The sequence below is a fragment of the Sander vitreus genome, chromosome 4 (genome assembly GCF_031162955.1).
Source record: "Sander vitreus isolate 19-12246 chromosome 4, sanVit1, whole genome shotgun sequence".
Classification (NCBI taxonomy): domain Eukaryota; kingdom Metazoa; phylum Chordata; class Actinopteri; order Perciformes; family Percidae; genus Sander; species Sander vitreus.
The window spans coordinates 13,641,641-13,656,834 of NC_135858.1; the positions used below are offsets into that span (position 1 = coordinate 13,641,641).

General features: G+C 39.4%; 1 protein-coding gene across 2 annotated transcripts in view; it reads right to left on the reverse strand.

Annotated features, from left to right (window-relative positions):
- Positions 1-10,301, reverse strand: part of LOC144516820 (guanine nucleotide-binding protein G(i) subunit alpha-2-like) — a 60,795-nt gene extending 50,494 nt beyond the window's left edge. For both annotated transcript variants that reach the window (XM_078248451.1, XM_078248450.1), the window contains exon 1: positions 9,517-10,301. In XM_078248451.1, coding sequence (XP_078104577.1) covers positions 9,517-9,634 — 118 coding nt within the window. In that variant the 5' untranslated portion in view covers positions 9,635-10,301. The remainder of the gene's footprint in view (positions 1-9,516) is intronic.
- Positions 10,302-15,194: the final 4,893 nt, after the last annotated feature.

Sequence of the window (15,194 nt, forward strand, 5' to 3'; positions counted from 1 at the left end):
CAAGTTTTCTCTACCTCTTAGAACACATCTGAAGAGCTATACTACAGGAGAGATGAAGAGACTGAGAGGATCAAACCCTGGCTGCACTGTGAACAAGTGCAGCAGTGATATTTGTAGTTAAGTGAAGCCTCCCTGCTGATCATACGGACATGCTCAATCTTCCACTTTATGAAATGTGGCCCACCCTCTGCTTCCATCCAATTGTATCATGAGCTTTTCTACAAGGATTTGTTGCCAATTAAAATGATCCACTCTTTCTTCTCTTTTCATCCCCTCCTCACCCCCCACCCAAGTGCTGCCCACTTCTCCTCCAAGACTGTTGGGGTAAAATGTACCAAATAGTCACAGTTAACATTGAAAACTAGAGCGATTTTCTTGCTGTGGGTAAGATTTTGACATTTGGCTGTTTAAGTGTACTTTAGCTGGTTTCAACATATAAAAAAAAAGGCACAAAGCTGAGAGTGCAGGCTGGCCCCAGGGGCAGCCCAGGATCACCAGATCTTCCAGTGTAGAAAAATGACAGGATAACCCGATGTGAATGGAGGGGAAGTGAAGTGAGCTCATTTCCTATAATGGCAAGAAGGAAATGGATTGTGTGTGTGTGTGTGTGTGTGTGTGTGTGTGTGTGTGTTGGTTAGCTGTATTTGTGTTTAATGACATGATCAGACAAAGCAAAGCCCCCATCCCTTAGTCCCCACTCCACAAGGGCACATGGAAATGTAAGCAAAATAAAAAGAGGAACTTTGACATTTCTGGTGATGCTATGGGGGGGGGGGTCATGAACTTGTGGCGTGAACTGTGTTTTTTCAGGGCCCTAGCACAATAAACAGCACTACATGGAGCACTGTATGGAATTTACACAATAATGTCAATCAGGCGTGGGTTGAAACTGGAAAATAAATGTTTTTTTCTGGCCCTCGGGCAAAACATGGAAGAAAGCCATAATACTTACTGATGTGCAGGAGCAGGTCAGTTAATCCAAACATTTAATATTTAAACATTTTACCTCTTACCTCTAGTGGTATCTAGTCATACAGACATATTCCGATTTTTTTTTTTTCACCCAGATTTTGAGATCTCCACTACTGACAGTTCTGCAACCACCCAATACAATGCAGGTGAATACAACTTTTGTTTGTGGTGCTCACATTGTTGAAAGATAACATGTCAAAAAGCTCATTAGCAACATGTCTAACAACAAACAATGTCCCAGTTACTCGGGGTAACCTACAGATCTCACATCCTCACCACCCTTCTTAAAAAGTGAGGTGTGCCATTTGTCCAAAAATAACATAAATTATATTCTGGCAAAACAAATTGACTAATATTTTAGTATATTTAATATTGTAACAGTGTACCAGGTTGGCTCTAGAAGTCTCAGTGGAGGAGATCTGAAAAACTCAGCAGCTTAAGTCAACTTATATTATATCATTACGTACATCCGCATGGCTGGATACCCTATGATTAACTGGGAACTTTTTTTGTAATTTGGGAGAACTGACCCTAATTTGTACATTCGGTTTTAAGCCTATATCCTCTCACTCTCTCACTAAGAGAGCTTTGCATTTTGCAACAGTTCCTGTGTCTGTGCAGGGCTGTCTGTCTGCAGGCCTACATGCTGCAGTATCTACTTCCTCTTACACACATTATCGGAGGCAAAGGGCATGCACAGACAATTAGGCTTGATATCTGTTTCTGTGTCAAAACATATTCACACCCTGTGGTGACCAGAACCAAGGTGAATCCAGAGGGTTGCACTCAAAACAGTTCGCTACTGTACTACCCACACACCTTGGGAAACACACAAAACAAAAAGGCATCACACCGTCTTTCCTCACTAAAATATTCAAACAGCAGGAATAATGTAGGTATAACAGTGTTGGGGAGTAACGGAATACATGTACCGGCGTTATGTATTCAGAATACAAATTATGAGTAACTGTATTCCGTTACAGTTACAATTTAAATAGTTGGTATTTAGAATACAGTTACATTGTTGAAATCAATGGATTACATGACGATACTTCTCCGTTTCACGGGTTTATTCACTCTCGCAACTCCATGCATTTCCCAGAAGCCCCAATATGAAAACGAAAAAATTAGCTATTTGCGTGATCACTGATAGAGGTAAAGATGGAGCCGGAACTGGCACACCAGAGCCAGGGCAGGAATGTGTTTCTATCTTGGAAATTCAAACAGCATTTCACATTAAAGAAAGAGAAGAGAGAACAAAATATAACTTCTGCTTGCCAGCAACCAACTTCCTTTCAGCGTCCAAATTACTCCACCTCCAACCTGAAGAAGCAGCTTAAAGTAAGTTATTTTTAGCCAAGGGTAGTCGTCTGCTGTAGTTTTACTGGTCACCTTGGTGACGTGCGACTTTACATTCTCCTACGTGCTGATTTACTAACCCCAGAGCCGTTGAAAGACTAGCCCCGTTTGACGTTAGCTAACGTTAGCTAAAATTAGCTCATGGTAGCTTAGACTGCGGTTAGATTTTTGTAATATGCAGTTTGGGACTACAAATACAAAAATCTATCTGCTTGTTTAGTTACACATTCATATGTGATGGCCGCATTCCTACACTTATAAAATGCAATTCAATGTGGAAGTAATCCAAGTATTCAGAATACGTTACTCAGATTGAGTAAAGTAACGGAATACGTTACAAATTACATTTTTGGGCATGTATTCTGTACTCTGTAACGGAATACGTTTTGAAAGTATCCTTCCCAACACTGAGGTATAACGCAAATATATGAGCTGTGTGTAGAGGTAAAATTTGAGGCAGTAGTGGAGGATTTTCTAAGCTATCATATTTTCAGAGCAGAGAGGATGGTGCAGCCGTGTCCCTGTGGACTCACACTGAGACACACAGTCTGCAGGAGCAAGGTTTATCTTAGGAGCTCTCCATGTAATTGCAGGATATTCTGCCATTTCACATACACACTCACAGACCTGCTAACCAGTGCGTCATACAGCTAATTAGGCAGCACTGTGGTGCAGACTGTTGAGTAAACACGGTCAAGTCACCCAAAAAAACATAGGGCAGTGGCTCATTTTAAAACTCTCACAGAATTGGCACATATTTGCCAATAGTGCTCATTGGAAATATCAGGAACAATGTAGCTGCTAAGTAGCTGATGTTCAGATGAGATTTCTTGGGTAAGTGTGCTCTGCTGCCAGATCAGGCACTCTGATCAACTGTTATACCTGAGGAACAGGTCAGTCTGACTCGGTTTCTCCAGAGAAATCCAAGTCTCTATAATCAGCCAACTGTAATTACACCTGACACCCACTAAAAATCAGACACTGACTTTAATAAGAGGGAGGAACTCCGTGTCTATGCAGCACTGACCACATGGGCTAACCAGCAGCAGAACATGTCACCTTGTGTTGTCATCAAACATGACTATATACAGTAAATAGGTGACTGTGCTGGAGACTTACCTTTGCTGCTGGATGTTATTGGACAAACACTGCAACCTCATTTAAAAGGTTTAACTCCTGTTATGTTTTACTTCTTGAGTGTGTTTCTGATCACACCTTTTTAACCTGGAGAGGTATGAGAGTAAATAAAAAAGGAATTTGGCCTTGCAGGAGCAGCTTTCCAGAGGTTGGCAGACCAGTCAAACACCTCTAATCACCAACTGGCAAAAAGATAATAACAGGATCAGAGAGAGGGCTGAGCTCTCTGCTTCTCTAACCGTACTACCACAGTAGCTTATAGCTCAGGTTTCCCAGTTTAACTCTGCTTAGATTGATGGCTTTCACAAATGGTAGCAGTGCCTCGGCTAGTCGATAGAGGCCCTCTCTCTCTCTATGATCAATACTGTGTCTGCAGCGCTAATATTTGAGAAAGTTACCTATTCAAAGCGTTTAAGAGGAATGAAGACAACTGTTTGTTTTCCTGGAACCCAAAACTGGAGGGAAGTGCCATGTGCGACAGTGGTTACAACCTAAAAAAAAAAAATTAGGTGAGCTAAAATGTCACCCTGAAGTGTTTGGCTGTGGCCTTTCATTGCAACAAGTAAAATAAAATACAATATTGCATATATACATTAAAAAGTAATTCTCAAAGGGAAAATGTGTACAATTAACAGTATATTAAAAAGTGCCCTGCCACACAAAACCATTTTTTACTTGCATTTTTTGAAATATGTTAGGTCCATATGTGTTTGCGTTATGTCGTGAATGTGAAAATGAACTGCTACCTCCTCTGTCAGCTCTAGCCACTGAAAAGAAATAAGCAGCGAAATCAGGCCAATTACAAAAGCTGGTCAGTCTGATGTGGTGTTGCCTGAGCTCATTACTATTCATGAGCTCTGGGTAAAGTATGCTGATAGCCAGGCTCTCATTGTCTAGCTGTTAGCCAATCAGAGTCAAGCAGCTTAGCTCGTTGAGTATTAATGAGAACTGGCACAAATCGAGCAGAGTCTTCCTGCAGGCTTTCTATACCATGCTAGAATGGCTTGAAACAAGGTAACCAAGGCATTTTTTCCACAAAAGATGTTACAGAGTCCATGGTAGAACTTCAGATATTACTATATAGATTTCCATCTTCTTTAAATGTACCTCTGTCAAAAGGAGGCGTTATGATTTTCATTATTGTCCGAGACTTTAAAAGACCATTAGTGAAAGGATAACCTGCAATTATTTTCATACCGGAAGTGTATCTGCCCAGGTGATGTGACCCTAACTGCAAGATGAGAAAAGCTTCCAGGAAAACCCATTTGTGACAGGAATGGGCAGACTCTAATTTCAAAACGTTTTTATGGCTGGGATAAAATATTATTAAAATTTAAAACAAAAATGGTTGCAACTCCTAGTATTACAGATTGTAAAACCGGAGATATACTTGCTTTTAACTAGGCTTACACAAACACATGGCGGCTGCCTCGCGTAGCCTGCGTCCGTTGGATACATACATACATACATACATACAGTGAGAGTAGTGTGTATAGATTTAACAACAATGCAGTAAGAGATAAAAAGCAGGATTCAGGCAAGACAGTTTTTACTATTACAGACACCTCATGCTGCTGTTATGAACAGCATAACATCATTTCCCAGACCAGATACCATCAGCAGGTCTTTAAGACTTAAAGTTAGCCACAATTACATTGGCAAACTCCTTTTGATCTTTTTGGGATCTGTATGGCACTTACATCATGACTTTCACAGCAGTTATTAAATAGTTTTCAGCGTTTTCCAGCCAAAACATGGACTATCATAATATCCACTATCTAAGTGTATCTACCCGGATTTTTCATTGGAGCCAACATCATCCAATAACTGCTTCACTGTGAGTCCATTTCCCTACTTCCTGACCAAAGTTTTAGCAAAGTATGCAGATTAATGAGCGTGCATCCTCCCCACGCACACTGCAGAGACCAGATTTAAAGAGGAAGCAAGCATGACTGGTTTCATATCATGTGTTTTTTCTTTTGTCGGTTGTTAAAAAAAGAAAAAAGAATGTTGGTTCATAATAATGACCAGTGTCTTTATGTAAAAACAGTCAAGGTGACCGTGTTAGTTAGTTAGTTACACAAGCATATTCATAGCCTGAAAACATTAACAGAACATTTCCCATCCCATGGCATGAGCAATGTAATGTGGCTGCCGCCTTCATTTTAGGTTAACCATTGGGTGCTTTGATCACAAATAAAACCAGCTGCCGGCTAAACAGAATGCCAGCCTTACATTCTTACTGGACATGTGGCAGACTAACTGCAGTGACCACGAGGGGCTATTCAACAGAATCCGAGCCAATTCAACACTAGCTGTGTTTCCATTCAATTTTCAAGTTAATTATTAAAAAAAAAAACTTTTGAAATGTCGCAAAAAAAAAAAAGAAAGAAATGTGAATTAGGGACGTTTCCATCAACTGGTTTGGAGCGAATAAACTAGGCTACAGCGTAGTTTCGCCAGAAGTCGGTGCCATCTAACCGCGTCTAACCGCATCTAACCCATCTACGAGAGTGAAATGGAATGGTCTTCAGGAATTTGGTGAATTTGGAGCGAGTTTTAAATGTTCTTTCGTGTCAGTTAGTATTGGCAACGTTTCATGCTGTCCAGAGATGAAGACACGTTATGGGAATATCTGGAAAACGCAGATAGCAGAAACCACTGATCACTCACTTGAGTTAAATGTTCACTAGGTCGCAACTTATTCGACAAGGCATTTCCAAATCCCATTTAGCACATCAACTCTTTTTCGACAAAGGCCACACACAAAAAACTCAAGCAAGCGTAAAACCTTTTTTGTGCACTTGAGGAAGTTTCATCGAAAACACGACTGCTGAAGCAAGGACCAAGTCATAAACGGAGTCTATAATGTGTACTGCAGTGCATGCCTTGTACTGTATGTCATGTCATTAAAAAAAAAACAACACATCCACTATCCTCATTGGAAATGAATAACAAGTGCTGCCACAGTAGTTGTTTTAAGACTTAAAATAGACCAAGTTGTTTTCTAGTCTTTTCTAAGAACATGAACATTCATTTTTTCACCGCAGCCCAATAGAACGCTTTCTTTTCCTTCATTTATCACCTCTACCTTGTCAAACTGTCAGCTGTGGGGGGAGGGGGGAGAAGAGAGAGAGAGCGAGAGAGAGCGAGAGAGAGCGAGAGAGAGAGTATTCCACTACACACGTGCTGCACGCTTCTTCAATGTAATGTGCACACATATCAACGTTTTTAGTTCTATAGATATAGCCTAATCGTGTTAGAGGTAAATGTGGCTTTCATGCATGCGGCATGCCAGCGTATTTAGATAACAGCATTGTCTGTGTCTGTCTCAGAGCCAATGTGTTTACAATTAGAAGAGAAGTGTGTGTGTGTGTGTGTGTGTGTGTGTGTGTGTGTGTGTGTTGAATCATGCAGAGATATTTCCTACTACTAGGCTGCTGTTCTCACAGTTTAAGCTGCCAAAACAAACTTTTCATTTGTGCTGAGCTGAAAAAAAAACAAGGTTAGTACGCCAAAGAATAGAGAAAATCAACTGAAGTGAGCAGAGAGACATTTATGTTGTCGACGGGAGGAGATTAAATGTCAATCAAAGACCAGAATCAGCAGAGAAGCTTCTGAATGAGTGCTTCCTGTTAATGAAAGCTTAAGCCTCAACAGTATGAAGTCCTCTCTGCTACATTAACTAATGGCTTTCTCTGGGGACAACTAACAAGAATAAACAATCCAACACAGCCTTCTTTGTGGTAGGGCATTAGAAATTCCTAATTACATTTGTTTGTTTACACCAGGTAAAATATAAAAGTGTGAACATTTTGATTAAGATTTTTGTGGTTTGACTTTCTCTGCTTGTTGAAGGAAGGCAGTGATGCAGAGTTGAATCAAAAGGAGATTGTCATTTCAGTAGAAGTGAGGCATCCTTCAACCTAAACTCCCTCACTCTCAACTCAAGAGTCTCTTGAATTTGTCTTAGGAGGGATATGGGATTACAATTTACAAAATTGGCTTTATTGGACAGACTGCTTACTGGACCATGTAAGAAGCAGGGAGACTATTCTCAGCTGTTCCAACAGATACCATGGCAGCAGAAGGGAGTGCTGAAAAGCATACCTGGAGGCATGATGTTGCACCTCTGAAAGTATGTCACACGTCTTTCACACATACAGCCACTCAACAGATGATTTCAGCTACAACTACAAAACTGCAACAAAGCGAGCATCCAATGGGTTACATCTTCCAAGAAAGAATATTGCAATTAAACTCAGACGCCATCTTCAGTCTACTAGCAGGATCGTACGAAAAGAAAAACACGTAGGCTAGACACTGTAACGGAGTACGAAATCAACTGTCCGAATGAATTTAATTAAATCTTAAAAAGGTATTATTAACGTGTTTACCATTCAGATAACTGGAATTTGACTTTTAGAGACCAGAAATCCTACACAAGAAATTGCAGGTTTATATCCGGATGCAGCCTTTGCATACTGTGACACGTTTTCTTTTTTCTTTTCTTAAGTGCACAAGTGAAGAGAAAAGTCTCACTTGCATGACGTGAGCCTTTACGCACAAATTTACGAACCCTCGGTTAAAATTCAGAACTCTCCTATAATTCCTGTCAACCCCCCCCCCCACACACACACACTGCTCCAGATGGTTATTACTGATATGAAACCTGGGGCAGGGGCAACAACAACCAGGGGCAACACTTATAACCAGCTGTCTCTTCGACGCAGAGAAAAACACAGCGTGTTCCCTATCAATTTCATTTTCCGTTTTCTGTCAGGAAAGAGGAAGACAAATCAATTTAGTGATTCTGTGATCACCAACCTGTTACAAAATGCATGGGTTAACTAAATAACCAAACTACTTCAGACGTATACAAGCTAAAGAAAGGAGAGAGAGTATGTTTAAAAATGGTGCAGAATAAAAAAAATAATAATATTTCTAGTATAATTTAAGTTGCCTCGGTTTTCTCAGGATCAATATCAGTTTGAACCTGAGCATATGTTCGGCGTGGTGTTTTTCAATAAAATCACGGAGTATTCTAAGAAAATAAGTCACTCAAAATTGCATTCATTCCCTTGACGCAATTACTGGAATAACTTGTGGAGTATGAATCAATGGCCATAGGATGAAACACACCATTGATGCAGGAGTATGGCTTCAATATTAAAAGGACTTTGTAGACAATAGCAATGTGCCCAGGTGCTGTTTGTAGCAGTTGCAAAGCAGAAAGGTAAAAGGAACCAGGGAGATTTAAAAGCCTGCGGAAGTGACATACTCTCTTTGCTACCAAGGAGTACTTTCAGTCAGTTGTTTTATGTATATGTGTGAGCTCTGGCCAATGCTGGGAACAGTCAAGGCTGTTCACCCTCTGTCCAAACAGCAGCCCACTCATTATCAACCAGACCCCGCAATGTCTGAGCCCTGAGTTCAGTCCTGGTGGGAGGAAACCATTGCAAATATAAGACGGTCTATTTTGACTGCCCTGTCAAACGAAATCAGACACTCTGGTCTGATTTTTCACTGGACATCCAGGGTTTAGCATTTAAAACCATTCTTTGCTGGACTTGGACATGTGCTCCAGACTGCTGTTTTCAACTCAAAACCCTCCAAACATTCTCAATATAGCTCATGTTTACGTCAAAGCAGAGCCTATAGAATAAAGACAAAGTGACCAACAGGACATGTTACTTTTTAACATCTGAACGTGGCCAGTGGCAGGTCAGGTTCACAGGACTACACTCACACAAACTGCATTCATGGTGGCATTAACGTTACTGCTGCCACGTTTGTCGCTTCAGCTCTTTAGCTAACTTACACTTCAATAGCGTGAAGGATAAGAATAGAGGCCACATTTTTTTAAGGGATAAAATGTAGCTGTTAATAGCATTAGCTAAATCATACTTACTATATCATCATACTTTGTCTGATGCTGTGTCATATATGTACAAATGGTCAAGTGTTTCATGCTGTTGCATACATTGTAATAAACTGTTAATGTGGCACTTTTGCAAGCCAATCTCAGTGTTGTGACAGACTACTCACCCAGCAGCAGCAGTTTCACTTCTCTCGCAGCCTTCTCTCCATCTTCTCTCAGGTTTTTATCAATCATTTTAGACCTCTCGGCCGCGGCTTTATCTTCCTGACTAACTGTACACCCCATGGTTCCTAGTGCACGCTTCAGGGCTGCTGCTTAGTGGGGAAAATCTCACCAGGAAAACAATATAATTAACGGCTGAGTTCGAAACCCCTTATTTAAAAACAAGGGTTGAAGTTGAGTAAGGCGACTTCCCTTTTTGATGGGTGGCGACAAACGTGACGGAGTCCGTTCATCCGCGAGAGGGAACGAAAATCATAGATGTCCTCCTGCGATGTGAACTTGGATTTCAAACACTCGTTGGTTGTTCAGTCAGTTGGCCAGCATTGATGGTTTCTTCTAAGAGTGGAGAAGTTGTCCGGCGGCCGAAAACAAAGCTTGAGGAACTTTTTGTGGACGGTTGACTTTTACCTAATTCTGTAGTTCCTACAACAGACCATCAGAGCAGGTTAAAAAACACGAAAACGGGCCACGAAGTTCAGCAAAAAAAGTATTCCAGCTGTTGAAAACCGAGCACACGGATTCCTGCTGCCAGTGAGGCTACCGGACACACGCTTACCCCTTTTCAGAGGATATTTATCTTTGCTGCTTTATAAGTTTTTCGTTTGTTTTAATCCCTATTGCCGTTACGCATTCTTTCCCCGCGTTGAGATTTATCACGTTTGAAGCCACACCCGTAGCCGCCGTGAAGTTCACCTCCGCCTGACAAACAGCGAGACAGACAGCGCCGTCACCCCAACTCAGCAGCAGCAGGGCCAGCCTTCATCAGAAAATAAAAACGCCCACTCCTAGTGCTTCATGGGAAATGTAGTCAAAGAGGGTTTCCTTCAAGCGCTGTTTTAGCCTTGGAGTTTATATGCTAGCTATGCTGCAAGCAAAAACACAAGGAGCAAAAACAGTGGCTTATGTGATTCCCAATGACTGTATATATGAAATTAATTAAAATGAATTAATCAATTAATTTTACAGTATGGTGATTCCCCAGTTGACGAGAAGAGAGATTCATGTTTTTTTTTGTTTATCTTTTTAATAGCCTACATTTTTTTTGGCAAATAGCTATCACCATTAACCAGTAGGCAGATACCATTTTTGGATTTCACCCTTTTCACATCCTGTTAATTTTATTACGACAAAATACAGTGATGGACAAAGTATTCAGAATCAGTTTACCTAAGTAAAAGTAGAAATATCACTGTGTAAAAATACTCCATTACAAGTAAAAGTAAAGTTTTGCATTCAAAATTGTATTAAACTAAAAAAGTATTATCTGCTAAAGTAGGCCATCCGAGTACTCACTAGAATGGTCCCTCTCAAAATGTTATACTAATCTAGATATTTAATTGGATTTGTATTATTGATGTAATGCAAGCACAATTTCAATGTTGTTGCTGGTTGAGAGATGGAGATATTTAGCTCAAGATAATCTAGATAATTAACACTTTGATTAATCTAACACAAGATGCTCTATAAAAACCCAACATTGTTACATTGCATGATGGTCATAACTAGACAGCCAATGCCGACCACAGCTCTATAGTGTCACCTTGTGGACTGGCTCCTGACCCTCAATGACAAATTAACAACTTCCTTTTTTACACTTTTGTAGGCTACAAGTCTTATTCATATACAGGTGAAACTCAGAAAATTAGGAGATCGTGCAAAAGTTCATTTATTTCAGTAATTCAACTTAAAAAGGTGAAACGAATATTATAGACTATATAGGCGAGATATTTCAAGCCTTTATTTGCTAAAATTTAGATGATTATGGCTTAGAGCTTATGAAAACCCCAAGTTCAAAATCTCAGAAAATTAGAATATTACATGAAATCAAAAAAAAATAAAAAATAAGTTTTTTTAAATATAGAAATGTCAGCCATCTGGAAAGTATAATCATGCATATGTACTCAGTACTTGGTTTGGGCCCCATTTGCATGAATTACTGCCTCAATGCGGCGTGGCATGGATGCTATCAGCCTGTGGCACTGCTGAGGTGTTATGGAAGACCAGGATGCTTCAGTAGCGGCCTTCAGCTCTTCTGCATTGTTCGGTCTCATGTCTCATCTTTCTCTTGGCAATGCCCCATAGATTCTCTATGAGGTTCAGGTCAGGCGAGTTTGCTGGCCAATCAAGCAGAGTAATCCCATGGTCATTGAACCAGGTTTTGGTACTTTTGGCAGTGTGGGCAGGTGCCAAGTCCTGCTGGAAAATGAAGTCAGCATCTCCATAAAGATTGTCTGCTGTAGGAAGCATAAAGTGCTATAAAATGTCCTGGTAGACGGCTGCATTGACTCTGGACTAAATAAAGCACAGTGGACCAACACCAGCAGATGACATGGCTCCCCCAATCAACACAGACTGTGGAAACTTCACACTGGACTTTCAAGCATCTTGGATTGTGTGCCTCTCCATTCTTCCTCCAGACTCTGGGACCTTGGTTTCCAAATTAGATTGCAAAATTTGCTCTCATCAGCAAAGAGGACTTTGGACCACTGAGCAACAGACCAGTTCTTTTTTTCCTTTAGCCCAGGTAAGACGCTTCTAACGTTGTTTGTTGTTCAGGAGCAGGCCACTTCTTGTGAAGCTCCCCCACACTTTTGAATGGCCTTTTCCTAACAATCCTCTCCAGGCTGCGGTCATCCCTGCTGCTTGTGCACCTTTTTCTTCCACACTTTTCCCTTAACTTTCTATTAATGTGCTTTGATACAGCACTTTGAGAACATCCAACTTCTTTTGCAATTACCTTTTGAGTCTTTCCCTCCTTGTGGAGGGTGTCAATGATGGTTTTCTGCATAACTGTCAGGTCAGCAGTCTTCCTCATGATTATGAATTCTACTGAACCAGACTGAGAGACCATTTAAAGGCTCAGGAACCCGTTGCAGGTGTTTTGGATTAATTAGCTTAGCTGATTAGAGTGTGGCACTTTGAGCCTACAATATTGGACCTTTTTAAAATGATAACAAATAAAGGCTGAAAGATCTTGCTTTCCATGTAATGAGTCTATATAATATATTAGTTTCACCTTTTAAGTTGAATTACTGAAATAAATGAACTTTTGCACGATATTCTAATTTTCCGAGTTTCACCTGTATAAATGATATGCATTTTTTGCCAAAGTGAGACAATCATAGTTATTTGATTAGGGTGAAAGAGAATTATATGCATCTGTGAAATATTATACGATTAGAATACATACAAAAATAAAACTACATATAATAAGTGTATAAAAAAAAAATATATATAATATATGAATATATAAAAACATATTATTCACTCACATAATCTACGCAATATATAACAGCAGACTGAAGGATGCATTGTAGATTCAAGGTCACAGAATGTTAGCATTTCAATGAAATGCTAATCTTTTCAAGTGTTTCACTTAGGAATGATAATGTTGGCAATAGACTGAACTTTGGAATTGCCGATTTGTATAAAACACAAAGAGTCTTAAAAGTCAGTCCACATTCTCTCTCCTGTGTCCTTATAGCATATCTGACAGATAATGAGAGATCACATTTTTGTTACCTCATTATCTTTATTGCAACGTTGTTTACAGTACAATAACTGCCAGCGACATATTAAAATATATAGATACATGAAAATCAACATGAATTGAAGGACAAAAAGGTTTAAAAGCACTTTGAAAATGATAACATTTATATTTTTAATTGGACTAAAACTTTAATTGCTATTTACAATAGTACAAACTAGATATGCATAAAGAATATAAAGGGTATACATTTATATACATTATTTATAAATGCTGGCCAATATCAATATTCAATATGTTACTATTCAATCATACACATTTCAATAAATCACTAAGAGGGAGACTAACAACACTGAGATCCAAATACAGGTCCTCAGAGATCATCTTGTATCAGCCTCATGTATATTTCTATCTTTTGCGTGTTGTGAAGTGTTTTGTGTGGGTGCACCATTGAAAACTGTTTATGAAACTCATTTGATTCACCAAATGGCTTCATTATAAATACAGCCAAAATAAAGTCAAACTAGTAACAGGAAGTTGGGGATAAATATAACTCTTGCATTGGTCAAATACTATGTTATGCCCCAGAGGCTGATTCACATGATTCCCTCTGCATACAGATACATACAGACCAAACATCTAGATACAATGAAAAACAAGGAATTAAAGGAGGTTTGTTGTGTAACAAATTGACTGGACAATACTCACTTACCCACACAGGACTCACTATAGTCTGGTGTAACAGAGTTTACCATTAAAAGTATATTAAAAGTTTGGCCACCAGCTCACTAACAACTCCAAGTTAGTAGGTTACTGTCTGCCAAGAAACAGTGAGCAGTCAGAAGTGACCCAAACTATACCACTGATGATATACCACTGACTATAGAAGACAAATACAAGAAGAAAAAAACAATCATTAACAGGTTTTGCATTTCATCACTGAATCAGATTCAACAGAATAAACATTAAACATGAAGTTTAAAACAACAGTTAATCGATCAATGGCAGGAGTCAAACACTTGAATTATACTTCTGATCAGAGTTAGGTCCAGGTTTAACGACACTAATGTATACAGTAGGTACTATAGTTCAAATTAGGGATCGACCGATACCGGTTTTCAAGGCCGATACCGATTATTAGTAGTTAGTGAAACCGATAACTGATATCTGGAACCGATATGCATTTACAGTGAAAATGAAAATCTTTAAATCAAAATTAAGATTTTCGGAATGTGAGGAAATCCAACACTAAAACGTTTTGCAATTATTTAATAGATTGGAAACTTTCAACATAATACACAGTAGAAGATAGTCAGATAGAGTGAAACCGAAGCGGAGGGACAGACACAGAGCTGTAGCGGAGCCAAAGTAGCTCACTTTTTAATTAACTTTATCGGTTATCAGGCAAATAAAATGCAGATAATCTGCAAACTGCCAAAAAAAACGGCCCGATAATCGACCAGGGCCGATAATCGGTCTATCCCTAGTTCAAATACAATGGATCCATGTTTTCTTTTTTAAACAACACGGACACTTTAAAACCTCCAACAGTACATCCAACTAATAGTTGTTTTATCTACAGAACAGACCAGAGGAGGACAGGAATGATCACAGGGGCTCACGGGAAAGCTAACCATAACGTTTTTTCAAGTAATGTTTGATCCATATTATACCATTGATACATTTGCACGTATTCTACATTAGATTGATTACTTCACCAAAGATTTAGTTATACAAAAGGGATATGCCCTTAAATCACATCTATCCAATATGTGGATTTTCCTTCAATGAGTGAAGTTGTGCTTATCAACGGAAAGTGCAATTGCTAACCACCAACTTTTCAATATTGTTAAAGAGACAGTAATCCCATGCCTGCTATTTCTGGAAGGGATCAAGCTTGTGCTGGACACAGAAATATTTACAGAAACAAAACTGTTACTAACCACTTCATGAAGTGACCCTGTAGTTGTTTTTTTGGTTATCTCTGATTACTTCCAGTAAATGTTCAGAAACAACACATCATCCAGGTAAAAATCATCCCTGCTCAATCATTAAGAACACTGAACGGTAACTTCTTTTCATTTCATTTATCACTTTTGATCTGTACAATCCAACTGATGAGGTCTTCAGTATCAT